Source organism: Netta rufina (assembly GCF_964035555.1).
Source record: "Netta rufina genome assembly, chromosome: 2".
Lineage (NCBI taxonomy): Eukaryota > Metazoa > Chordata > Aves > Anseriformes > Anatidae > Netta > Netta rufina.
In genome coordinates, this window is record NC_140124.1 from 101101126 (window position 1) to 101129087 (window position 27962).

General features: G+C 36.3%; 1 protein-coding gene across 1 annotated transcript; it reads left to right on the top strand.

Moving 5' to 3' along the window:
* The first annotated feature begins 1702 nt into the window (after positions 1-1702).
* Positions 1703-27371, top strand: TMX3 (thioredoxin related transmembrane protein 3). Its single transcript, XM_084306666.1, has 16 exons — positions 1703-1766; positions 1919-1979; positions 6064-6103; positions 7781-7904; positions 9431-9476; positions 11384-11464; positions 12343-12442; positions 12675-12752; positions 14156-14222; positions 16433-16531; positions 17357-17414; positions 18254-18307; positions 18609-18665; positions 21411-21540; positions 24151-24219; positions 25265-27371. Exons 1-16 carry the CDS (start codon positions 1718-1720, stop codon positions 25529-25531), a joined length of 1380 nt encoding a protein of 459 aa, XP_084162792.1. The 5' UTR covers positions 1703-1717; the 3' UTR covers positions 25532-27371.
* Positions 27372-27962: the final 591 nt, after the last annotated feature.

Genomic DNA, 27962 nt, shown 5'->3' on the forward strand with positions numbered 1-27962 from the left:
AGAAAGCGAAATGCTGTGGAACAGAAAATCTATGTATTCAGTGAATAATTTTCACAGTTTATTCAATACAGATGTTGGCAACTCATTAGTTCTCCCACTGCCTGTGAAAAAATACAGTGTGAAATAGTCTTATTAAAGTGTGTAATGCTGTGCAATTTTTCAGACAAACTCGAGTAAGAAAAAGATGTCTATTGCAGGCCAAAGTCAGATAGTTAAAATACTAATGTGAGCTATGACATACACTTACAGGTCTTGACCTATTTCTCAACCAATAACTTATGACATGGTAATTGGCCTTTCCAAAGGGCTGGACAGTTCTTGGTATTATTTGATGAGTCCAATATGCTACAGCCACTAAGTATTATTTTATATTTTATGCTAGAGAAGTAACGTATGTATCAACATATGCACCTGGCTTACACACACAGAAGCCCAAACGTGAGGCAACTGTAATATTTGCTGCTTTACGTAGACCCAGCCATTAGAAAAAGTGACTTGAAGGCTGGAGTCAGGGGAACTGAGTTCTCATTTGAAAAGATTTATCCTTCTCCCTATACCTTCTCATCATACCTTCAAACATTTTCTTGTATGGCTGAGGCAAGTAACTCCAGTATGGGGGAGAAAAGCATGTTAGTTGTTACCCACAAGGAGGCAAAAGTGAAAAGCAACATAAAAACAGAATCACAGAATGGCTGAAGTTGGAAGGGATCTCTGGAGGTCATCTGGTCTAGCCCCACTGCTCAAGCAGGGACACCCAGAGACCAGGACCATGTCCAGGTAGCTTTTGAACATAAAGGATTGAGTGCTGGTCACCTGCACAGCGCAGAAGTGCTTCCTGCTGTTCAGAGAGAACCTCCTGTCCCGTGCTCCACTCCTCTTGTCCTGGTACTGGGCACCACAGGAAAGAGCCTTGCTTAATTCCCTTTAAACCTTCAGATGTTTATATACATTAATAAGATTCTGTCTGAGTCTCGTCTTATGTAGACTGAGCAGTCACAGATTAAACACCTGCCTTTTTTAAAAAAGGTATGAAAGGTATGACAAAGATACCTTTTAAAAAGGTTTCTTGGCTGGATTACTTGCCCTTCCAGGATTTGCAAATCTGTACTGAAAGCAAACTAGCTGAGGATATGAAAACCTCTAACAGGTTTCAAAGGATGAGGAAAATTAAAATGAATGATATAAAGCAGTAAGAGAGCCTGTGTTTTTCTTGAACATGATGAAGTAGGGCTGCTGATATATCAGTAAGCAGTGGAGTATGAGGTTCTATCGCTCAAAGACATGGCAGAGATCAGTTGAAACTCACTTTTCAAGGAATTGGAACATTGTTTTTATTTAATGAGAGGGTAAGGAAGCCCCCAACTCTGCAAACCGTGGGTAAGACCACAATGCCGGCTTCTCGGCAGGCTCTGCACCCTGCAGCCCCACACATGAGCACAAGCCTTCCACCTGCTACCGAAGGCAGAAACCGCGGGGACGCCTCAAGCATTGGAGACCCAGCTTTCAGCTGCCCAATACCCTCTGCGTTCCCAAACGCAGCTACCCAAACGCGGCGACAAGAAAGACAGGAACGAGCCCTGCAGATGCCCGGGCTGTATCCACCGCTACCCCCCGAGGCAGCAGCCACCGCCCACCTCCTGCGCCCATGCGCGGCGGTGAGAGGTCGGCACCGCCGCCCGCCGCTTCCCCTTCCGGCCCTGCCAGGGCTTCTCGCAACATGGCCGCGGCGGCGGGCGGCCGGCCGGGCAGCCCCCTCTGGGCGGCAGGTGGAGGCGGAGGGCTGCGGGGGGAGCCGGGGCTCGGGGAGGGTTTTGAGGGATGCAGTGGGGGCTGCGAGAGGGTCCCGGAGGCGCGGGGGGAGAGGGAGGAAAGGAGGTGGCTGCGGGGGTTACTCACGGTGCGCTTTTCCTTTGCCTAGCGGTGGTTGCGTTCGCGCTGGCATCGTCAGGTGCGGTTTTTGTGGAGGACCTGGATGAATCGTAAGTGCTGTGTGTGTGTGTGTGTGTGTGTGTGTGTCTTGCGGTGTTAATTAAAAGTTGGATGGCTTTGGGGGGATTGGAGGGGCAGAGGGGAAACACCAAGCTGGACCCATACCCAGACCGATGGCTCTGTGCAGCGTGTGGTTGTCTAGAAAATTACACTGCAAAAAGTTCATTTCTTCATTAAAATTAATGGCAGAAAGGCTGTGGCTTGCGTTTGGTGGTTGTCATCAGCTAATCTGGGGAATGTTTTAATTTTGAGGATTTGTTTTGAGGTGTTGTTACGGGTTCTATTTCTAAAAACGTTCTCAGGCTTTCTTGTGTTTATTCCACCAAGTAAACACGTTTTCTTGTTTTTTTTTTTTTTTTTTTTTTTCTTTCTACCAAAAAAGAAAGAACAGTGTTGATCTGGTAGCCATCCCAAATTTTGAAGCTGATTGCGCTTCACTAAATTCTCCATATGCCTTTGCCATGTGGCTGCCACGGGGAGTTGGGAGGAAGGGTAAATGTGTGTTCATGCATGGCCAGAAACGGAGGAGGAAAAAGGCAGGCTTGCTCGACTGGTCCACGGCTGCTTGAAGCACCAGGTGTGTTCCAGCGTAAAAATGTGCTCTTGCAGCAAATGTAGCCCTAACGTGGTGAAAGTTTTGAAATTGGTACTCCTAGTTGTGTACTGTCTTTACTTGCTTCACTATAGTAGTTCTGTGGCAATGTACTTGCTGTTCCCACTAAAAACTAACTTAATGAAAATGAGTATAACTTCTTTTGGCCAGATCAGCAAGTTGGTCTGACGTACTAGAAAGCAGAGTGACTATTAGAGTGAAAACAGAAAATATAGAAAGTATTTGCTATCAGAGAAGGCATTAGATAACTGCTTCATAAGCTTAAGTCAGTCACAGGTGGTTTCACGAGGCTTCAGTCCATGATAAATTGCTTCATTTAACTATGTGGTCAGAAAGCCATTCATTTCTGTTTTAAATGTACTGCTGATTCAGCTAGAGCAGATAATTGTGGGATCAAATGAGTTGCAGTGAAGTTATGGGGGAGGGAGTGGGCATGTATTGAAAGGGCATCAAAGAGAGATTCCTCAGCATCTCTGATTGGTGTTTAAATTGTTATGAAAGAGTAGCTGGAATGCAGGAACTGCTTCGAGTTGATTTTCAAAGCTTGTTTTTGTTCTATGCCTCATATTTTCATATCTCATACTGAAGATAAAGAGAATAAGTGAATGAAGTAAAGTACATTTGCTCCCACATCATGTTCCCATATCATGTTTCCACAGGTATAAATTTAAATGTAGTTGTTCGGAGTAAAGAAGCATAATTCTGTTGTCATGTAACTTTTGTGAAGTAGCTGATAAAAGAAAAGCCTGTTTTAGAACTCTTTCCATTTTCAACTATTTAGCTATACCAATGCCAGAGTTTACAATTGGGAATATGAATTAAGTAGTAAGTTGTTCAGGATTATTTTTTCTTTTTAGCTAACTGACAAATGGGGGGGGGGGAGAGAGAGAAGAAGAAACTGTGAGCAGGGAGTGGTAGAAGCTTCTAGTTTCCCAATTTTGCAGATAGGAGCAAAAACTCCATATATTTTGGATAATGAAAGCTTTTTTAAAAAAAAACTTTTTTGGTAGTTGCAAATAATGCCTGCAAGTGCAAGCTGCAGGTCCCTTTCCCAAGTTTGTAGGACAGAAACCAACAAGTAGCAGGGAATAACGGATGTGAATTACTCATCATCACCCAACTGGGTCATTAAAGGGATGCAAAGTTAGAGTGATGGTTCCTATCATTTTATTCTAACCTTACTGCCTGCTGCCTCAGATCAGTACTCATCCTGTAATACTTACTGAGTTGTTGCATTGTGATAATGAAGTAACCTGACTAAAAAGGAAGTATTTTTTGCGGTTTGTGAGGATGCTTTCGGAGCTTGGCCCGGGATCAGAATCATCAGAAATGGTGCAAGGGAGAGGGGGGAGTGGAAGCAGCGGCTGGGTTGGTTTTAAGTCCCTTGAAATTTTGGCCTTTGTCTCTATGGGGTACATAGTTAAATGGAGGTGAGGGGACATTTGATCACGTAGTATTCCTCCAAATGTTGGGAGGTTGTATGTTTTTGAGACAAATCATTTTGCTTCAAGGATATGCAACACCTGTATCATCTTTCTACCAGTATGACTGTACCTGTGTCTGCTGGCTGCAAGAGGATTGCATAGGACAGTTAATAAGAAAACACTAAATTTTATTCTTGGGAATGTGTTTACATGCCTTGAAACAGCGCCTGTAGAAAATGCTGAAATACCTGTTCGTACAGATAATTTTTCTTCAACAGTGCGTATAGCTGCTTTGATATGGTCTAATAATTTAATCATTGACAAAAACAACTATCTGAACTCAGGCTAGTTTTGGTAACATTACGCTTTGGATTTTAATTTCTGTGGATGTTGATGTTTTAACTAAATAGGAGCTGTTAAATCAGCTGTACAACTTAGACTACAATTCTAACAATGCTTAGTTTTTTCTCATAGCATCTTAGGCCCAGTGAATGTGCTGGCAAAATTGCTAAATTCCATTGGAATGTCCAGTCTTCAGATGGTACCTTTCTTTCAGTTTCTTGCTGTATACTAGTTTTGTAAGACTCCAGCCTACCTTTCTAAGCGCTTCAGTGTTCTGTACAATTTCAGTACTGTTTCTTATTTCTGTTCTCCCTGTCACAATGACAGGAAGAACAACTCATTGTAAATTCTTGTTTGTACATACTAAAGGTAATACTCCAAATGCAAGCTTAAGCCCAGTACCTGATGCTTCAGTAGCTTCTTTCTGCCTCTTGCATCATGGCCAATTAGTTGTCTTCATAATTGGAAGGTAGCTGGAGTTTCATTAAAGTTCTCAAGAGATGCAAGGCTCTAACTAGTTTTCAGTAGTTCTGTAGCACGTTTTTAGTGAGATAATGTACTAAAGTAATCGTGACTTTGAAATGTTGCTTTACTGTAGCTACTAGTTATGTTAGACACTAAAAAATACCTTTTCCACTTTAAGTTTTGCAACCTTGATATGCCATCAGTAAAACAAAAAAGGGTTCAAATTACCACCATAAGTTTGTAATTAAAAGTTTCAAACGTAATTTCTCTTAATTCTAGTTACTTTTATGAAAGCCCATCTTTTTATAACAAGAAACAACTTTACGTAAAAAATGTAGTTTATTTAATTCTTAAAATAGAAATAGTTAAGTAATTAGATAATTTCCATGATTTTGTTGTAGTAACAAAAGTGCAGTGAAATGTGTAAATAACATTTCAAGAGGTACCCAGGGATTTTGATGCATCATGTTCTATTTTTGTTTGGATTTTTTGCATTTAGCGACAGATTTGTTTTTAGTAAAGATAGTCAGTTCACTAAGATGTCCTTGCTCTAGCATTAAGAGTATTCAATAGTACCAGAGTATCCATGGTTTTCATCAAATTTATTTTCAAATTATTTATTTTCCATTAAGTTTTTTCATTTAACTTTTATAAAAATTTAAACTGATAACACCTGTAGTAGATGAAAAGAGGCAGAGAGGTAGAATGTTGAAGGAGGTTGAATTAAATTTGCTCTGCATGTAACACAAAAATAATTTAGTGTACATTCAGTAAAGCTGAGATTAACAGTGCAAATCAATGTCTAGGAAAGTGAATTGGTTCCTCTACAAAAATGTTATGTATTCTGAATAGTTAACAGTATGCGGTGTTTAATATAACAAGAACAGCAAGAGAACACTTCTGCTTAGGCCACATATCCTAATCAAATATTTTTTGAGGTTTTGGTATGTTTTTTGGGTTCTAGTTTCCTTTTGGTCTTGGCAAATGGTCATAGAAGCATAATTGATTAAAAAAAAATTGTGCACATGTAGAGGCTATTTTAATGAAAAATAACTTTCCTCCTTTTCCACACCTTCTCCCCATTCCAAGAAATAAACAAAACAAATCTGGTATCTATAGTTTTATAACAGATTAATTGTAGACTTTTATTTCATTGCACACGCAGTTCATATATTTATTTGCAGATATATTAATATATATTCAGATGTATTTTATTTTCTTCCCTTCTAGGTTTAAAGAAAACCGTAAAGATGATATTTGGCTTGTAGATGTGAGTATATGAGGAAAAATTTGAAGGCTTTCTCTTCATTTCATACCAAGCTAATAGAAATCAAAGCATAAAACGTATGATGTAGTAAGGCTGCTTCATCATCTGGAAATTCATTTGTATGTGGTGCAGAAAAATTACGTGACTGTTCTTTTGACAGGATGGATAAGCAATCTTCCTGCATTGTTCAGAATGAAACAGGATTTAGACTGAGTATTGAATGCAGACAGGCTTCATCCTATATTTTACAGTCCTTAAAAAAGGAAAGCAGATTGTCTAACACAGTGAGGAGGTAATTAATAACCTGCATGCAGAATTTTTTTTTTTACAATTCCATTGTAACTACATCACCTAATTTGTTCTAGATATGTAGCACTACAACATCAAATATATGAAAGGTTTCTTTCTTTCCAACATACTTGGAAAGATAATAAAGATGTAATATTTGATTGGTGAAAACCATATATGCTGCTTCGTGATTGATTAGACAAAATCCAACTTTATCTGCTTGTGATCTGATCTTGTTATACATTGAAATTTACGTTAGAATCTTCCCTGTGAATTTTACTGAGGTGTTGCGGCAAGACTTAGGCAGAAAGATAAAGTGAAGTCTCCCAGGTCGCCCTGGCCTTGACAAAATGGGATTGATTTTACACTGTGTTTGTATAAAGGTGGTTCCTGAAAAAAATGAAATCCAGAGAGTCAGCTTTGAGAAGTATGCATGTCCTCTTCCTTTTGGCAGATAAGTTCATATTCCTGGATAGATTGATTACATGATGTTTTAACTTTCCATAAATAGAGAGAAGTATTTTGAGAGATTTTTTTTAATAGTTGATACGCAAGTCTTTTTTTTAAAGAAGAAATGGTATAATAGTGCAGCAACTGAATGCATTCCTTTCAAACTTTCATACTAAAAGTATTACCAAATCATAAAAGCTCAGCTTGTCACTTCAGCTTTGTAAGTAACATGCAGGCTTACTGTCTTACAACTTTGTCGTGGTTTAACCTGGCTGGCAGTTAAACACCACACAGCCGTTCACTCACCCTCCCCCCTCCCTCTCTGGGATGGGGGAGAGAAATGGGAAAGTGAAGCCTGTGAGTTGAGATAAAGACAGTTTAATAAGACAGGAAAATAATAATAACAATAATAATAATAACAACGTTGATAATAGTACTACTACTAATAATGTGTACAAACAAGTGATGCACAATGCAATTGCTCACCACCCGCTGACCGATGCCCAGCCTAACCCCGAGCAGTCTGGCCCCCCTCCCCCGGCTAGCCACCCCTAAATATTGTTTAGCATGATGTCAGATGGGATGGAATACCCCTTTGGCTAGTTTGGGTCACCTGTCCTGGGTCTGTCCCCTCCCAGCTCTTGCTGCACCCCCAGCCTGCCCGTTGGGAGGACAGAGCAAGAAGCTGAGACGTCCTTGGCTTGGTATAAGCACTGCTCTGCAACAATTAAAACATTGAGGTGTTACCAGCACTCTTCTCATCCTAAGCCAAAACACAGCATTCTACCAGCTACTAGGAAGAAAATTAACTCTCTCCTAACTGAAACCAGGCCAACCTTAAAGAAGAACACAGTTGGAAAATAAATCTTGCTAATGTGTCCGAGGGCTAATTAACTTCTCTTTCTTTTTTTTTGTTTTTAATGCAATGTATTTCCTTCTCAGTTTTATGCACCTTGGTGTGGCCACTGCAAGAAATTGGAGCCTGTGTGGAATGAAGTGGGTATAGAAATGAAAAACATGGGCTCTCCAGTAAAAGTTGGGAAGATGGATGCAACTTCGTTTTCTAGTAAGTATTGTTTGGTGGGAGATAATGTCTTCGCAATCTAAAGATTTTCTGAAATCTAAATAATTCACCCTTGAATAATTCCTTCCAATATCAGAAGGAGGTGCAGCTGGGTGCACACACATGGCTATGAAGGAACATGAATGGTAGCTGTAAATAATTTGTATTCCTGATGGGAGCGTGAAGCATCGTGAATTGTCTGAACTTTGGGTAGCTTGTCATCAAATGTTGAGTTGGAAACTAAATATATATAAAGCATTCAGTAAATTTTGCCTCTGGTAGCTGTATGGAATGAGGATGCAGGTGACACCTTATCAGGTGACAATTCTGTTGCTGTCAGTTGAATTTTTTGTGCAGGTTTGACTTAGAAGTCCATTGAATGCGATCAAAGGTAAAAATAAATCGTGCTTGGGTTTAGCATAGTTGCTGCTGTTTGCCTATACTGCATTCTTCATATCACCAGATGATGATGGTGTAAATAAATCTCTTCCATGATGCTGAGAAAACTTTAGCAATCTCCATAGCTGGAATGTTTTGAAATCCAAAACAAAAATCAAACCTGTCTATTCTGTAATTTTTTCAACTGTGCTTTAAGAGCTCTGCAAGGAGAAATAATCTACCTAATGACAGCTCTTGTGATTGAATATTTTAATACACTAATTCGTTCTAGTTTTTAACAAAACAAATATGAGAGGAAAGGATCAGAATGAAATTGAGCAGAGTCTGTGTGTTTCTCAGATCGGTCTTCATTGAGTTAGATGCAAGTATGTGAATTGCTAGTTTAATTTGTATTTCTCTGTAGTTAGGTTTTTGACCCAGGCAAACAATCTTAAGACACAATTTCTGAATTGTTATGCAGAGCCCTGCACACAGGTCTTCCCATATTTGCTCCTCTGGCATCTGGTTGGTAGCTACAGTATGTTTATGCTTAAAAGTATTTAATTTTTGTGCATTTTTAGTGCAGGGTTTAGGTGTTTCCCACCCCCACCCTTGGCAGGGAATTGCGGAAGCATTGTTAGAAGTTAGACTAATTCTAGACTTTTTTTATTTTAAGGGTTCTTATTTTAACTTCTGGAAAACACTTAATTGGCTGGAAGGTACTGTTTAAAGTGGCAGTTTGTGTTCACAATTGGGGAGGATATTGTAAATTAGATTGTAAGTGACAAATGTGAGGCAGGGTGGGGGCTGGGGAAAAGAGCTGCAACTGTCTTTTTTTCTTTTTTTAATCAATTTGCAAGCAGCAGGTAAGTGACTGATTGCTTAGAAAACCTATTTCTGGTGAAATTGGTTCTCATGCAATTTTAATTCTGGCATCTAAATTGGGAGTCTATGCTGGGAGCCTGCAGTACCACAGGAGGAGGTCCAAAATGTAATGAAGTTTCCTAGCAGCAAATTTTGAAAGGAAATATTGAACTAATTGGTAGGTTTTTTGTTTATTTATGTGGCTTGAATAGTAAGCGCTGTTTAAGCCTTAAATTAGGAGAGCAGGAAACACTTGGTTCAGTTTGGCATTAATGCATGTATTTCAGGTATTGCATCTGAATTTGGAGTGCGAGGCTATCCAACAATTAAGCTGTAAGTTGATGCTTCCCATTAAATTATTTTTAAGTTACCTTTCCTAAAACTGATCCAATAAAAGGAACTGTTCTCTATTTAAAAAAAAAAAAAAAAAAAAAAAAAGCACCATCTCCTCTTGATGATATCAATGATTTTGGCTGGGCTGTGTTTTGCTTTGAAATTCTAATCAAGATGCTTGATATTAATGAGTTGTTTTTCTTAAAAAAAAAAAAAAAAAAAAAAAAAAGTTTAGCAAATTTGGAGTTCGGTTACCTTCTATTCCATATGTAACTTTAAAAGTGTATAGAAATATATATCATATATATGATAAGAATGAAATATTAAAACGATTGTTATGCACCAATTTTTTTTTTACCTTAAGAGTGATTCAGGCAGTAAGTACATACCTAAGTCTTCCCATTAATTTCTATAAGTTGCCGATTACACTTCCTTGTTCTTAATTACGACTCCCTTCTCTTAAGTGTTCCCAAAAATCTTACGTAATTGACAGCAGCAGTTATTGTACAGGGTAAAATGTGAGAGCAGTTGTTTGGCAAGGGGCGTATATGTGGCTTTTTTTCTCACTTAACTAACTGAAAAATTGATGGAGGATAATATATGACCTTTTTTTCTTTTATGTCATGTGCTTATAATATGTGGAATGTATAGTCTAGTACAAGGTCATGTTAAATAAAGAGTTATTAATTTTAGTTACTTTTCACTGAATATGTTGGGCTTTTTAGCAGTTTATTGTCTAAGCAAATAGTGTTTATAATATATATTTGTTCAACTTAGGTTTCTCAAAAGTGGGTTAGACCTTTAGCATATTAACCTTTAGGGATGAAAACTTTATTGGTGTATAGAATCATAGAAAATTGGTTTAACGGCTGCTTTCTTCACGTGGATTTTCTAAACTTATTTGGATTCAAATAAAGCCCTGTTAGAATGTAGTAAATCTTACTTGAATACACTTACAGTGCACACACATTGCATTCCCTGCCGACAAAGAATAACAAACTGACCAACACCTCTTGGAAGCTTAGTTTAGTAGACATATTTAGAAGATTTTGCAGGTCATTTGGTACTTTTTGGTTATTAACAACAACAAAAAAAAGTGATGCTAAGTTTTTTTGTTTATTTTTGTTATTGTATTATAAGCAAATATTCCCTATGGCAGGTGTCTTTACAAAGTAAACGACTGCTGTGCACTAGAAAAAAAAGTAATTACTTTTAGAAATCAGTAAGTTAGGTATTCTATAAACAAATTTTTACTCCATGATTCCATTAATGAATTTTTTTTTTTTTAACTGATAACTTGTTTTGGCTGATTATTTGACAAAATTGCTTATCTCTTGCTAACAGATGACTAAAAGTGTGAAGATTGTATAATTACTCATAGAGTAGAATCAGAGAATGGTTTTGGTTAGAAGGAACCTTAAAGACCATCCAGTTCCAACCCCCCTGCCATGGACAGGGACACCTCCCAGTAGGCCAAGTTGCTTAAAGCCCCATCCGATCTGGCCTTGAACACTTCAAGGGATGGGGCATCCACAGCTTCTCTGGGCAAACTTTTCCTCACCACCCTCGGAGTAAAGAATCCAAATCTACCTTCTTTCAGTTCAAAACTGATCCCCCTTGTCCCATCTCTGTATGCCTATGTAAAAAAGTCACTCTGTCTTTTAAGCCCCCTTTAAGTAGTGAATCACCTTGCTTGACTTGTGGGGCTCTTTTGATGCAGCCCAGGACGCAGTTGTACTTCTGGGCTGCAGGCTCATATTGAGCTTTTTGTCCACCAGAACCCCCAAGTTCTTCTCTGCAGGGCTACATGTACAGCTATATTTTAGTTGGTTTTATTCTATTCTTCAGAATCTGTAGCTTCTTAATATGTGTTCCTTCTTTCCTTTTTGCCTTTCCTGTTTATCCAGCTTAAAAGGTGATTTGGCATACAACTATAGAGGACCTCGAACAAAAGATGATATAATTGAATTTGCTAATAGAGTAGCAGGGTGAGTATACAGTTCTGTAAGACTACTTGTGTAGGTTTTCTGAGGTGGGCCAAAAATGCAATTAATTAAAAAAAAAAAAAAAAGGCACTAGCATGAAAAGTTACATGCAATATACATGTAGTTGCATTTGAGGTGGTTGTTGAGAGGCATGGAGAAGGTGAATAGAGACTGACTAGTCATACTTGCACTTCTTTACGGTGCAAGAACTAAGAACTAGGGCTTCTCAAAGTAGTGAAAAACTACTTTGTAAAAAGTAGTTTTTTTGAAAAACTACTAGTAAAGGAAACTCATGGAAGCCAGAGACAAGGATATTGACCTAAATGTTGATTAATATATAGAGACATTACTAAGACAGAATCTTAGTAATACTCATACTGAGAGGCCTTTGGGGAGAAAAAAGAATCAAGATACTTCGTTTCATCCTTAGATATCAAGATATAAATTCATCCATATGAATTTATAATATTAATTATTGTTGAGAATTCTGTAGTTTAGGAGTGTCTGTGATCTCTAATAACTAGAATTTTTAAAGAATATTTATTTCGAAGACTTTATCCTCTGCCTGCTGTCCTTACATACAGCAATTTTTCTCTCAAATGATCGTACAGTTGGTAAATGGCTTGGGTGTTAACATTGTGATAGCGTTTTGTACGACTTTGTACAACTGACTTGAAATTTGTGTGTTATTTGAGGAACATAGCAAGTTAATTGGGAGGGTGTTTTCTGTTTTTAATAGAAACTGAAATAATAAATTAAATGAATTTGAATAGGGAAATTTAGAAAAAGAAACCACCTGTGTATTTTCTTGGGGATTTCTATTTGGGTTTTTGCAGCTTGCAGAAACTAAGATTTTTTTTTCTTTTCTTTTTTCTTCCCAGACCTCTTATCAGGCCACTTCCTAGCCAGCATATGTTCGAACATGTGCAAAAGAGGCATCGTGTACTTTTTGTGTATGTTGGTGGGGAATCTCCTTTAAAGGTTTGAAACTTGATTAAATAAAGTTATTTATTTTGGCTCTCCACAGACATAGTTTAAAATGTCTAAAAAGTTTAGAGACTGGAGAAAGTACATGCTTGTAATAAGTGTTTTTACAATCTTTTGTCCTAACCATATTTTCTAATGAGTCATTGAAGATAAGGTAAGTTGCAAAGCATTCCTTTGAAGCATACTCGAAGTTGAGACATTAAAAAAATGTTTGTATTTTTTGCAGGAAAAATACATTGAAGTTGCTTCAGAACTAATTGTTTATACATACTTTTTTTCTGCCTCAGAAGATGTGCTACCTGAGGTAAGCTGTTCAGCTCCTACTGTTTCCATAGAAATGGTAGATCTTTCCTCTGTAGGTTCTGGTACCACAGAGATTGCTTACTACAGTATATTGGTCTTTGATAAATTTCAAACTAATTATACTAACATTCAGATTTTTTTTTGAGTCTGTATGAGAAAAAAAACACAAACTAAGTTTGTCTACTTGAGTTGTATTGTACAAATGACTTGTTCAGTAATATTACTGAACCAGTTAATATAAAACCAGTTAATAAACTGGTTAAATCACATTCATAGTAAATCACAAACCTATTCAGAAATATGCATACTTCATTTCTGAGCTGACACAATGCCCTTGTTGCTCCTGGAAGCCCTTTCACCAGCCACTTTTATAACTAGTTTGAGTGTCTGCAGCATGGTATGCCACTGGTAACCATGAGTATCAGGGAGTTCAGTGAAAAATAAGTTATTTCCAGTGTGTGCAATACAGCTGATAAAAACGCTAGTCTGTCCAGTCTGCTGACTGCAGAATCTTACTGTAGCTCTTGGAAGATGGAGTTCTTTGGTGGAAAGGAAATAATTTTGTATTTAATCACAAGGGTGAAAAATTGCTACCACTGTTGTTAGTCTAATCATTGTTACTTAAGTGCTGAAGCAGAATCAAGAGGCTTTTTCATTTCTAGTTATCTCCAAATGGGATCTCTGTCTGCTTAGAATCTGACAACGCATAACCTTGAAATTAGTTTCAGATTAGCAGAGTGTGAAATAGTGTATTTTTTTATAGCCATCTATGTATTCCAATGTCTAGAATTAACCTTGCTCGTTAATATGAGCTATTACATAATAAGCCGATTTGTTTTTACATTTTGTTCCAAGAAAGGTAATGCAGAATGATTACAGAACATGTCAATTAGTACTTGTGATACTGTTCTTATATTTTCAAGAAACAACAAATGTGTCTCTATTTCCATTAGCCTGAACCACAGGAAATATAGCCCAGATTTAGTGGAACACATTATTAATGTTACTCTTTTACTATTCAGTATTGTTGACTGACCATTTAGTAGAAGCAACTGTATTACAGCACAAATTGAGAGCAGAGAACGGTACAGGATAGATGGAACGCTCATGTTACGAGCTGTCTAAAGTTAATGTCAAACTTCAGTAAAACTTGCTTCATGCTGTTGCAGATACTATTAAAAATCCTGTTTGGTTTCTAGTTTGTGAGACCTACCTGTCAAAAATAGGTTTATGTAGCATTACTTTGTGGTAGTGGAAAATTGGGGGTGTTTATGTTTGTAAATGTACACAGAATGTTTAAATGTACTTCAAAATTTTCCACTGGGCTACATTTCCACACTTCTGAGATGATTGTTTAAAAAGATTTCTACTCTTCCGTGGATTAATTGAACATCTCTCTTTCAGTATGTGACCTTGCCAGAATTGCCTGCTGTTGTTGTTTTCAAAGATGGAACTTACTTTGTATATGATGGTAAGTAAAAGTGTACATTACCTTAAGACAAGATACTGAAAGCATATATGGAGAAACTGGAAGAAGCGTAATTTTTATGAAGGTCAAGTTGGGATGGTGGGAAATTTCCCAGTTTTGTGATAAATAACAGCTATTTCATGAAGAAATAAGGAAAAATTACTTACTGAACACAGTGCATTTGAGAAGGGAGTGGGTTTTATCAATAATGAAGTAGAAGTTAAGGGGGTTACTTTGTGTTATTCACTGAGACACAGCTTCTAATATTACTGCTTTGCTGGCATTAAAACACTTAAATATTTTCCTTCACTCACTGTCCAAATCAATTATATGAAAAGTAGAAGAAAACTGCTGCTGAAGAGGAGTCACGTAACACAGGCTTTGGGAAATTCAGATACAATGAAAAACGGTATCATATCTAATAGGGGAGTTTACTGTTCCAAACATTTAATCAGATTATCTCTAAATAGTCTTCCTGACCATCATATCTTTCTCGTGGACTTGATTTGATTTGTACTCTACTTTAGTAAAGTAGCTTTTTGTGTCTTGATAATACAGGCTGTATATTTAGCACAGCAATTCTTCCTTTAAAAACTGTGAAGGAAAGCGATCCTGCCTTTATTCTCAATATTAAAATTTAGAGAGACTTAAATGACAGCTTTGAGCATATGTGACTTCTGCGACTTTTGTGTTTGTGTTACTTATATATTGGTAGTGGGAAAGGATCAGGCAACATAACATTTCCCTAGATAACTGATCAAGCATGCCTAGAACAGTTGAACTTTCAGTCTGTTCCTTTTCTGTCTTTTCCATTGCTGAATGGAAAAAGCCACAGCTTTTTCCAAGCGCCTCCCAAAAAGAGGTGAAGGGGGTGTGAGCTGTTACTGCAACAGCTGATGCACAATTTTAGGTGGCATAAACTATTCTGACTGGCTTGTTCAGCTTGCAGACTGTAGAAAGTCCACCTGAGAATAATACTGTCCTGAAATACCAGTGACAGAATGCCTATCATATAGATAAAAAGGGGATGTGTGTTTTAAGCTTACTTTTTCTAATTTATTTTGTAAAAATTTTACTCATAAAGGACTAGAAATGTACTGTTTGCATAATTTGTTTGATTTATACTATAACAGATTGGATAAAGTTATACGTCTAACACGTTATGAGAGGCTGGATAAGGTTGTATGTTACAATTGAGAAAAAAATTGAAGATCTCAGTGAAAGGAAATGGTATAGCAAAATTCACTTCTGAGTTCTGGCCTCATCTGTATTTTTTTCCATAGTAAGGGATGTAGCTCCGTGGGAAGCTTTATACTTGAAATTGCATGCTACAGTCTTAAGACAGTTCAGCATTAACCTAAAATTAGTGATGATTCACTCTACCCAATGTTAGGATTTAATGCAAATTTATTTAATATACATTTATATATGTATGTTTGTAAATCTGTGCATCATATGTTTCTTTATGGGTCAGAACATCTAGCATTTGAAATTGCAGTCTTCAGTATAACTGATTGTGAATTATATGTAAATATTTGCGTTTATATTCACAACGCTGTTAATGGATCTACCTTTTCTGGACTCTTCTGTTTCATTTAATGTTCACAAACATTGCTTTGTGTATTTTTGCATCTTTTCTCTTAGTCTGAAACTCTTCTTAAGGTTTTAAACTGTTCCTTTCTGGACTGGGTCACAGTTGTCTCCTAGAATAGTATCGTTTATCCTTGACATGACCAAAAAGTAGTCATCAAATCAATTTTTCATACTTTTTATTTAACAATTGAAAATAGCATGAGAAGTTTTAAAACTGATATGTCTAATAATGTGTCTAACAACAACAAAAAGAAGTTTGCATCTGCATTGCTGACATTATTTCCATGGGTAAAACTTTGACATTTAATGTGCGGAATTACAGCCTAAATCTTCGGTAGAGTATAGAAAATACTTAAGTATTTCTCTGCCTTTCACTTCTTTTGGAATCTTTGGGAGGGAACAGGGAGGCAGTTGAGATAAAGTCAGCTGGTCATTGGAGCAGTTTAGCAATGAATGTAGCTTATAGTAAACTTAGTATTCTGATTAATACTAATAATTTAGGAATGAGAGCATACTGCTCACCTGACATTAATAAATCCAATTGCTCACCTTACAAAAAAAAAAAAGGTATTTGTTAATTCATGATGTGTCTTTAACTTCTAGCATTACTTATTTTTTAGAATATGAAGATGGTGATTTGTCATCCTGGATAAATCGAGAGAGATTTCAAGGTTACCTTAATGTAGATGGCTTTACGTTATATGAACTTGGAGATACAGGTGAGATGCTGCTGCATTTGAAGTTTGATCTCTGAAACTGAACTTAGGCATTAAGGAAAAATAAAGACCACTAAGAAACAGCACTAAAATGAAAAACTGCTTGTTCTGAAAGTTAGAATTAATGATGTCTGCTGTTTTTTGAAGTTAGTTGGACCTTTTCTACTAACTAGAGTCTTCATCCAAAGCCTGCACTAGTCCTTTACTTACAACATAAAGATGTCTAACCCTGTGGTATTCACAAAAGCTAAGTAAGGCTTTTAATTTAACAGCAGCGTAGGTTTTGCATGAATTATATGTTAAGTCTTGGAATACTGACAGTTTTATGAACATACTTTAAAATTTTGAATGTGGATGAACTTAGATGTGTGTCTGATTCAGATACCTTTAGAGTAGATATAGTGAGGAAGGAAGACTACCAAGTGCCAGAATGGACCTCTCTCTGTTTCAGAATATTTTAGCATTTCTTTGGTAAATTTTTTTTTCAAGTTAAGTGGAGCTTTGCATCCAAGTGAATTCTGGAATGATTTCTACTGCTTTTAAAGGCATGCATACACTGAAGTAGCAGAAGAAATGCTATCCCTGTTGATTATTTCCAGGTCAGGATACCTTATAATTTACCTCCCATTTAAAAAGAAGTTTATATTCAGTGCATGCATTGACTTGTTTGAGGTTTTCAAGGTCATAAAATGTCTATGTTCTTATATATTTGTGAAAAAGACTTATACCTATATTTCAAAGACTATTTGCAGAAATGTTGCAGTATTTTCCATCTGAAAACGTGTGTGTGTTTTTAAATGGTTTCAAGCATTCTATTCCTTATTTTAGGAAAACTTGTGGCTATTGCAGTTATTGATGATAAAAACTCTTCACTGGAACATACCAGGTACAGAATTCAGTATTGGTGACACTGGGAGAAATGTGCTTGTATGGTGGAAAACTACTTCATTGATTTACAGGATATTGGAAGTTTTAGTATTCAGAAATGCTAGGTTAAGTGGAAGGTTTTAACTTGTGAATGTTCTCTAGCATAGAGACTTCAAGCATACTGACTTGACTCAATGTATGGCTCTGAAGCTCATGTGGGTTTTCAGGGGGGTGATGCATGTTTCAGGATCACTCTTCTCCCACTTACCAGTGAGATCACAGGAACAAACAGTGATTGCATAGTCTTTTAACATGGAAGACAGTACTTGAATGCACGTAATTTTGAGATAAACTTGGTGAAGTTAAACAAAAGAGTTCATCTCAGCTGCATTAAAATTAATTTAGTGATGGTTGACAATTAACTTGCAGAACTTGCATCCAAAAAAAACCATTTTCGATTGAGTTAGAACTTGCTGAAGAGACAAGGAAAAACAAGACTTTCCTCTGTCTCTGATTGCACATGTAAGAAAGCTAAGAAAACACTTAAATATCATATATACTATTTTCCCAGATCATCTGTGTTGTTTTTTTTCAAGGTGGTTGTCTTAGAAGGTCATGGAGCAAAACAGTATGATAGTCTTTTTCTAATGTTGACATTATGTGGTAGATAGCCTTTCAACCCTTTAAAAAAAAAAAAAAAGGCAAGATGAACAAGGTGTTTTTTTGTTTGAGGGGTAGGGAATCCTAAGTGCTGAGGAGATACTATTCCCCACTTATTGGGGAAATCTAAGTGTTTGGATTTTAATGGAGTATATACTGGATTTTCAGTGTTGTTTTTTCATTTTTTCTCCCCTCCAGACTAAAATCTATTATTCAGGAAGTTGCTAGAGATTATCGGGATCACTTTCACAGGTATGCACACATTTCTACAATATCTTCATTTAACTTCAACGTTAACCCTTCCAAGATGGTTATTTTTTCACCTGAGAAATGTTACAGTATCTGTTTTTTTAAATTATATGCTGATTTCAATAAGACCAGTCCATTAATAGTGTTTTGGCTGGCTGATTGTCCTGCAGCATTGTCAGTTTTTTTCCATTATATTGCTGAGTGTGTGCTCTCATTTTGAGTTACAGTTATTTAAACGCAAATTTACTTTGATGCTGAAATCCATTATTCTGTTTTGTTTCTTTTTATTATACATTTCTTATAGGGATTTCCAGTTTGGCCATATGGATGGAAACGATTACATAAATAGCTTACTAATGGAGTAAGTAAATTATTATTTCGGTATTCTTTCTGCTTATATTTGTTGCTAATTAAATATAATTTAACATATCCTTCAGAAGAAGTGCTGCCTTTCATGGATTAAAAAATTTATTTCCTCAGAAGTCAGTATATAACATAGTATCAGTTGTTTGTTAAATTAAAGCTACATAATTTAATGTTACAAGTTTGGCCTTCTGGTAGTGCTGATTGTCGGTGTTCATCTTTTAGGTTTACTTTCTTAAATTAACTATTAGAACTGTTTTTTTTTCCCTTCGGTTAAATTTACAGGACACTAGCAAAATCAAAAGTTATGTCAAGCTGTAACAGGACATATAAATGTTTATTCATTAGCTATGTTTTTTTTTTATTTCTGGAGAGGCACATTCATTCTTAGTGGTGCATTTTTAAGGCTGATGTTTAAGTGGCTCTTGCTTTATGAGCCATCGTTTTCTGAAAAGCAGTTGAATGAAGTAGAGGGTTTGCCTGAAGTTGTATAAGATGTCTTCCTAAAACCACAGATAGGTGTCTTATTTGTTCAGAAGCTGGCATTGGAGTATCAGTTATCAGATACTGTTAATTCCTGGTTTCACCATGGATTTGAGAGTTGAAATGGCACACAAACATGTACATGTAGACAAGCAGTATAAAATGTATAAATGATTTTGTATGCACCTGGTATGTACTTTTTACCTTTTGAAATACCTAAATAGCTTAAGATGCTTCACATTTGCCCTTATTTTCCAAAAATACATAATTGGAGAGTGAGGTTGCCTGGCATTTATTGTTGACTACTTCTTCTACTCTGGCTTTCTGAGTGAAGGAAGAGGGTAACTGATTGCTATACCAGCTCTGTAGTGGGAGAGTATTCCAAGCCCCATTCTGAGAGATCAAAGCTCAGAGCCTGAGTATCTGCACTAGCATGCAGTGTCTGTTTTACACGGTGTCTGTCTTCTTGTATCTGTCTGATCTTGTAGCTGTTGTGGATGCTAGATCTAAGACCACAAGAGGACTACAAGGTCAGAATAACAAACTGAGATAGATACTCAAATATTCCATTCTAAACTGTGCAAATGTGTTTGTGCCACTAAAAGTTCTAGAAAATAAATGGAGAATCTCGAGGCACTAGGTCTGTATTTCTGTGATTCAGATTAGTACCTGAAGAAAAGTAATTTGAAAACAGCTGTGTCTAAATTGAAGTTAAGTGGTGTGATTATTGATATAGTGCTTTCTAGTTGCCAAAAATGAGACCCTCTTCACTTCATTATTACCTTGCCTATGCAGGCTCTGATGTCTGTCTGCTGAGATGCCTCAGCTTGTTTATCTGGCATAAGTGTTTGCTTTTCTGACAAGGAGATATGGGGGGTTATTTTGCTGATTCAAAACAAACAAGCAAAAAAAACAACACCATGTCTTACTGTGTGGTCTGCTGAGTACCAGAACCAATGTACAAAGGAACTAGGGAGGGAAATGAGTTCCCTAGGAATGATAAAATGAAGGGAAAGAAGGCAGAACTGCTATTTACAGCAGAAGTGATCTGTTAATAATTGCTAGATCTGTTCAACTGGATTGTCTACGTTAATCTACAAAATTCGTGAATTTACAATTTGTTGTGGTTTTCTGGGGAAGTTGCTGTTAACAGGCTTTTAGTTTATTTTATGAACAAAACATGCATTTCCAGCATAATTTAAAAGCACTAAAAGAAAGCAGTAAAATCTGTTCAGTGACATAAGTGGTTCACATGGTTACCTGAATAATTTGAGTAAAAGGTTATTGCCAGTCCTTCAGTTTTCCGCTAGATGGCAGCAACTGGAAACAGGTAGAAAAAGCCTCTGGAAGCACAAGGAATCTATTGCATAATATGTTTTTATTCTTGTAGATGTGCACAGCAACAAATTCCCTTTCTTCACAAAGGACAAAATAATTCCACCAGTAGTCCCTGGTAGAAATATACTTATTGATTTACCTATAACTCCACTAGTAGATACTGTCATTTATTTCTCTCTTCAGCAGTGGATGAGAATGCTTCTGTTGAGTTAAAAATAATAGTACTTAAAGCTGTGCACAAAAGAAGAAAGCAGAATATTAGGTCTTTTACTGAAAGAAGAGATGCATCTTTGTGGAAGCTGAGGTACACAGCATCATTGTAATGTCAGCTATAGGTATCTTGGAATTCCTCAGCTCCCTTCCTGATTCTGTGATCCTTAGCAGTGATTATGCATGTGAATGTAAATTGATGACTAATAATGGTTTAAAAAATCTGTAGTTTGTCTGTTATATCTAAAAGCTATGTAATAAAACTTCAGTTGGCATGTTTTCCTCTCTTGACTTGACACACAGAATTTGATTGATTAGAGCTGATCAACTGGGACTGAATTTTTGGATTAAAGTTTTACTTTTGTGCACTAAAGTAGTGTATTGTACTAATAGTACATTTCAGATGCAAAGCTACTGTGAGATCTTACTAATGGGCAAGTCACAAGCTATCTGATTTACAATCGCTGTGGGCATGTAAAATACAGTAAACTTCAGTAGCTTCACTGGCACAGATGAGAAGGAAAAATATTGAGAAACATTCTTGTGCTGTTAAGTTCCTTCTTCCTCCTTGTCTTTAAGGAACTGGTATTAGGAACTCATGCGAAGAGAATATTAATGACGTAGAATGCCGTTAAATGATGTAGAAATTTGAACTGCAATGTTGTAGGCAGTATTTCTTTAAATCTCTAACCTTTGTGTTTTATGTTTCCAGTGACTTGACAATCCCTACTATTGTTGTTTTGAATACCTCCAATCAGCAGTATTTTCTACCAGATAGGTACATTGAGAATACAGAAGACATGGTTCAGTTTATTAACAGTATCTTGGATGGCACAGCTGAAGTAAGTCTTCATTATGACTTCAAATGTGTGGCTGGTGTTTGTTTAATTAGATGTTAAAGTAGGAAAACAATTTGGTTATTCTAGTTGCCCAGTTTTCTTCCTGTTCTGCCTTCTTGTCTTGGGTGCTGTCAATAAATGCATGATTCTTAGTTCTTGAGGAGTGCCTTTGCTCACAGTTCTGACCGTAGTACCTCAGGTAGAAAGCCAGAGTGGCTTTATTGCATAGAGCATAATGTTAACTTCTCTTGATTTCTTTTACTGTTGTTGGTAAATGGTGAGCTTTTTATTCTTCTCCTGTTTTGCCTTTAAATATTTATTTAAAATTTCTCTGGACTGCATAATTGAACTTTTTTTTTTAGTGATGAATTAATAAATTCAGTAGCTTGATGAATGGTAGGTTCAAATTCTAAAGTGGTGGTGTACTTCTGCATATTTCAGACACAAGTTTACTACTCTAACTGCTCTAAATAATCTTTCAACAAACCTCATCAATCCCCACGGAATTGATGGCTTGGTCAATTTTTTCTTCTAATGTTGACAAAACAAACTTAGGTTGCCTTTACCTGCAGTGGACTGTAAATTGGGCAGAAGGCTGTGTTATATGGATGAGGAAAGATTGTGGATCAGAGCTCTCATTTGTGCTCACAGAACAAAGCCTGCAATGAAGGGAGACAGTGCTAACAAATCATTTGGCTGACTTCTGGAAGAAAAAGCCTGTGCTGGTTTAAGACAGTTCACTTTGTATTGAATACTTGCTGTATTAGCTGAATCCCACATCGTGCTATACAAGTAGTTTTAGGTTACTAGATGGTGTAATGACAAGCAAGTCCGTAGGCTGTTTCAGCCATACAGAGTACTTTGGTTTACTTTGTCTGACAAATTGATGTAGCAACATAATATGGGTAGACTTAAAATATGCTTGCTATTCATGACTTTACTGGCCATGTTTCCAGTTGCAAGGCGAGGAGTATTCCAGTAACTTATTTGGTGGCTCTTTGTTCTTCAGTTCTCACTTCTTTAATACTTTTAATTTTTAATATTACATTTTAAAATTCTGAGTTATGTTTTTATTACATTTGTTTAACTCTATTTAAATATGTCCTTACGGTGGGAACAACAAATTAAAGTATTTTTTTTTTAACTTTGAGAAATTCTGTGTTTGTGATGCCTTGTGTTTTTGTCATAATATACGTTATGTCTTGTTTAGCATATTTCAGCTAGAACGATTAAAGTTCTGTCTGAATTCACATCTTGTACATGTATGTGAGAGGACTCATACAGGATGTGATTTCATTTAAGCTGGTATCCATAGACCGAAATGGCATTATTTCAGCTGTGTTGAGGCCCAAGAGATTGTATAGCTTTTGAGGAAGGACAGTCTTTAAAGTATGCTGGTGAACACACACATATAACACACACTTTCTGAACCACAGTGAAATTTTGGAGGAGTATAACACTCCTATCTCCCTTTCTTAGGAGGTGTTGGAACCTTGTTCCTTTCTGTACGGTCCTAGGTTGCTTTCTTTGAATCTTTCATTTTTATTTGTAATTTTGGAGGGGTTGGGTCCGTGTCACGCTCTGATTAGTTGACTTGCTCCAAAATGTAAATTTTCATCCTATTTGTTTCTCCAGCATGTTTCACAGAATTTCACAGAATTTTCTAGGTTGGAAGAGACCTCAAGGTCATCGAGTCCAACCTCCAACCTAACGCTAACAGCCCTCCACTAAACCATATCCCTAAGCTCTACAACTAAACGTCTTTTGAAGACTTCCAGGGATGGTGACTCCACCACTTCCCTGGGCAGCCTGTTCCAATGTCTAACAACCCTTTCAGTGAAGAAGTTCTTCCTAACATCTAACCTAAAACTCCCCTGGCTCAACTTAAGCCCATTCCCCCTCGTCCTGTCACCAGGCACATGGGAGAACAGGCCAACCCCCACCTCGCTACAGCCTCCCTTGAGGTACCTAAAAAGAGCGATAAGGTCACCCCTGAGCCTCCTCTTCTCCAGGCTGAACAAGCCCAGCTCCCTCAGCCGCTCCTCGTAGGACTTGTTCTCCAGACAAATGTTGAGAAAGGTGAAGACACATCCTGTTCGATACACAAATTACCTTCAGACTCATATAGTATTTTGAAGGCTCTGCTAAGTTAGATGGTAGCACAGGTAGAGTCTATTATTGCTAGACAAAAGCTTTTTTTTTATTACACCTGTATATATTTTTGTTGCTTCTTAGATTTTTCTAACTGCTTCTGTCATTATCCATAAATAGATACCCTTTAGCTGCAGGAAAGTTCAGAAGATCTCTGCAATTCTGTAATTGTTGCATTGGAACAGTTGGTAATTTCTTCTAGTGTTTCTCTATGGTGAGATGTGTTAGAGTGACAGTTGACTTGTAACCTATTGTCTAAAACAATTGTGAGAGAATTTTTTGAGGCTGTTGAAATGTTTATCCATGCTTGAAAAGTTGAAGTGTCTGGGCATGAGATGCAAGAATAATTACTTTTCATTTCCTTCTAAAGGGAGTTAAGATTGCAAGGTCTGAATAATGAACTTTTGGAATCATAACTGAAAAGTGTCAGCAGTTCTGACATGGTTCCATTTGAAATTTCAGGCACAGGGTGGTGATGGAGTTCTACAACGAATCAAGAGAATAATCTATGATGCCAAGTCTACTGTAGTGGTAAGTTTTATTTTTTGTAACAAATGGTAATGTTGTCAGTAAAGATACAAACCTTTTTCAGAGAGTTTAGAAATACTTTATATAAACTTGTTCCTTGTTCCTATATGCACATGTGCATGCACACGTAATATATGTGAAGTTTAAGCCTAATTAACTTGATTAAAGTCTGAATAATATTTGCCAGTGTGTTAAATGTTGGATATATGTGACTTCATTTTTTTCACTCCTTTTCTATATTAAAGTATGACATATTTTAAAGGATAGAACAAGAAGAATTCAAAACCTTTTCCTTGACCTTCTTGTCTTCCTTTGATTGAGAGTAATAACACTTTAATGTTCTGAGAAATGTTACGGTTTCAATTTAATTAGTTAGGGCACAGGGGAATTAAACACTGTACTTGATGTGGTTTTGAGACAAATATTTTTATAATTCTTAGAGGTTAGCAATGCTTAACAGCATTTTATTGGGAAAATGTATGTAAATTTGTTTCTTCATTTGTGTTACACAAACAAATGTGCTGTGAATCTAAATTGAAACTTGTATGTTTCTTTGTGTAACTTCCAAACTTTCTGTGCAGCGTTCAGGCATCAGTTTCTGAAACCAAAAGTCTTCCTCTTGTTCAGTGAAGTTTTTCAAGCTACTTTTTAATAGGAAGCTCTCTAATAAGTGTTTCTCAAGAGGACTTGTGATGACTCAAACTAATCTTTTAGAATGAGGCAGGCACAAATAAGAGTTAAAACTGGACGTTTTAAAGTGTTATTTTAATGCTATTAAAAATTGTTTATCAAGCTTCAGACAATAAAATATGTAGTTGGCATGTTAACATTAATCATCCTATTGGAATGTTGTTGTATCAGTTCTGAGACTTTTTATAAACTTATAGTAGGAATAGTTAAAACGACACCGCCTTTCTGCAGCAAGCTTACTCAGGTCAGATGTTTCTGAATAAACATACAGAATAATAAGAGATAATAATAATAATAATATGGTAATTTTGAATGTTCAGTGAAGGTTTTTTTTGACTTCAAATTTGTGTTCCAACAGTCAGTGTTCAAGAGTTCACCACTTCTGGGATGCTTTCTCTTTGGGTTGCCCTTGGGTGTCATCAGCATTATGTGTTATGGAATCTGCACAGCTGATACAGATGGAGGGATAGATGAACATGAGGCAGCTAAAAAGGAGAACAGTGATCGGGAGCTCACAGATGAAGGCAGTGAGGAAGAACAAGAAGAGGAAAAGAACGAAAACTATACAGAACTTTCAGATGGAGATCTTAAACAGAAAGACCTATTGGAAAAGAAAAAAGACTGATCAAAGAATTATCTAGAATTTTCAAATAGACTTATTTATTGAAGATAGTCATTTATTGATGATCTTCATGTAAGAGGACCTTTTTGTCTGCATTATGGTAGTTTTGACTTGCATGTGTTCAAATTTTCTCAGATATTGACAGGAAAAAAAAATTGAAATATGGATGTTTTTTATTGTCTTCAATGATTATCAAAGAAGGAATTTGCAGGTACGATTTGACACTTTGTTTTGGAAGGTTTGGATCGTTCATTTCCAGAACAGCAAGATAAAGATAATGCAACTTGACATCAGTATATGTGATGAGCTACTAATAATATAGCCCAGCTAAACGCTGATAAAATTAAGGCTGAATACAAAGAAAGTTTAAAAGAGACCTGTAAAGTCTTTCAGAACCTGATAGCTAAAGATAACTTAGAGTTTTTCTAGGAAGTCTCATGTTCTACCTATTGCACATTATTTTTAAAAAATATTTTATCAAGTTAAATATAAGTTGGTATAAATTAGAGGACTTTTATCATGTACTAATATAATTATTGGCAGTCAATAAAAGTTATAATGAAAGTTATAATACACAGATGCATGAGTTGAAAGTTTTGTTACCACTGTAAAGAAAAAAAAGTCTAAGGAGATCAGGAATTTTTTTTTTGGAAAAATGCCATGTGATTTTGAGTCAACCCTTTTTTCTCAACCCTTTTTCCTTTTGGGAGGAGAAAAAAAGAGGAGTTCATAGAATTTTGAATAGCAGGTGTCTAAGTTCTTTCATTTCTTTCTTTTCTCTCTATGAATTGCCTTTTTTTCATTTTTCCATTTTATTTGCATAGTTGGTTGTAAAGAGTAAGTTGAGTTCCTTGCTTTTCAATGTTTTTTTTAAATCTGCAGAATACTTTATGTAGTTTTAGCATGTATGTGAAGAGCGAGATGCTTAAAAAATGTGCTTTGAGTCGTCTTTTACTTGATGTAGAGTTGTGTTATGTTTTTAAAAAAAAAAAGTCAGTTAAGGACAAACCTGTAAGTTTCCTTGGACTTCAGCACAAGTCATTGCTAATAATCAAAATGCTGGACTATTAAGGCAATAAGATGCTTTATTCGTCTCTTTTCATAAGTTTTCAAGTACAAATGAATTATGTTTAATTTTGGCTCAGGATGGAAACCTGTGGCTTTTGACTAAAAAAATGAAAGTGGTCAGTGCAACACCACTGTTCATTCCATAATGTATAATTAAACAAACAAACAAAAAAAACCAACACCCAAACCTGAATTCTGCTGCACTGCGAGGAAGTGTTTCAACTGTGAGCTTTCATTATTGTGGTTATTTTTGTGTTTATATTCCAAGTAGTATCCCAAGACCTTGCTGAGAAATCTTCTGAGATATGGACCTAAAAATTACAAATACTGTGTAAGAAATAGATCACACTGGGATCCATTACAATTGTAACATTCAACTGCAGGAGTCAAGACAAAAACATGTATCTCAGTCACTTCTTAATTGTATTATTAATCAGATGTGTACTGAACTATTGAAAATTTAGCTTGAAATGTACTGCCATTTTCACCAAATCCTTTTCTCAGCTATATTCAACAAGGCATAGGGAAAAGAAGAGCATCATATACTGGGTGTGTCAGAAGTGATATGCAATTAAGAGATTTACTGTGGTCATGCAAATAGTTTAGAATGCTATCTGAGGGAAATCTGACATTTTCCTTTTTTTTTCTTGAATCTCAAAAGGTTTCATAAAGCAACTTCACTGTAGTAATTTCTTCAAATTCATGAAATACTGCTGCTTTTTGAATTCAAGTGTAAGCCTTTTGTTTTTTTCTATAATAAAAACATATAAAAGTACTTGCTTCTTTTGCTTAATTTGCACTGTGTGAACTTCAGATGTTACGTATTCTGTAGGAGGCAGTATTTCCTGGAACTCCTATTAAACATACTTTAGGCCCAGAGTAATTCAGTTCAGAAATGCAGCTGGCAGCTTTTAAAAAGAACAATCAATTCAGCTTGTCTGATAACTTCTCTTAAATATTTTGAAAATGTTCTCCAGATAAAGGAGTGAATAGTTTATAGATCTGGGATGCTCACTAAATAAAACAAATGCATTTTTGAAAAAAAAAAAATTAAGTACCAATTCATTCTATTAGCATACTTGCAAATTCCTATAGCAGTTTCTTTATCAAAGGGAACCTGAGGTAAACTCTTCTATTATACATGTACGTTTTGGAAAGAAATTGATTGAGGGTAGTCCTGACACTTGGCCATATGCAATCCGTTACTGCTTCAGTGTTTGGGTTGTCTTGACAGATGCTGTCCACACTGTGGTGCTCACTGCTTAAAGGATGGCATAATTATATTTTGATAGATCTGATGTGTTGAAGCTGCACAGAGGAGCTTAATGTTCACAAAATCTAAAAGTGAAAGGTTTAGCTTGCTCTG

Excerpts from the sequence above, each read along its gene's own strand:
- TMX3 (XM_084306666.1), top strand. The coding sequence starts at position 1,718 with ATGGCCGCGGCGGCGGGCGGCCGGCCGGGCAGCCCCCTCTGGGCGGCA. Across the intron at positions 6,104-7,780 it reads ATGATATTTGGCTTGTAGAT|TTTTATGCACCTTGGTGTGG; the intron begins GTGAGTATATGA and ends TTTCCTTCTCAG. Across the intron at positions 17,415-18,253 it reads TCTTCACTGGAACATACCAG|ACTAAAATCTATTATTCAGG; the intron begins GTACAGAATTCA and ends TCTCCCCTCCAG.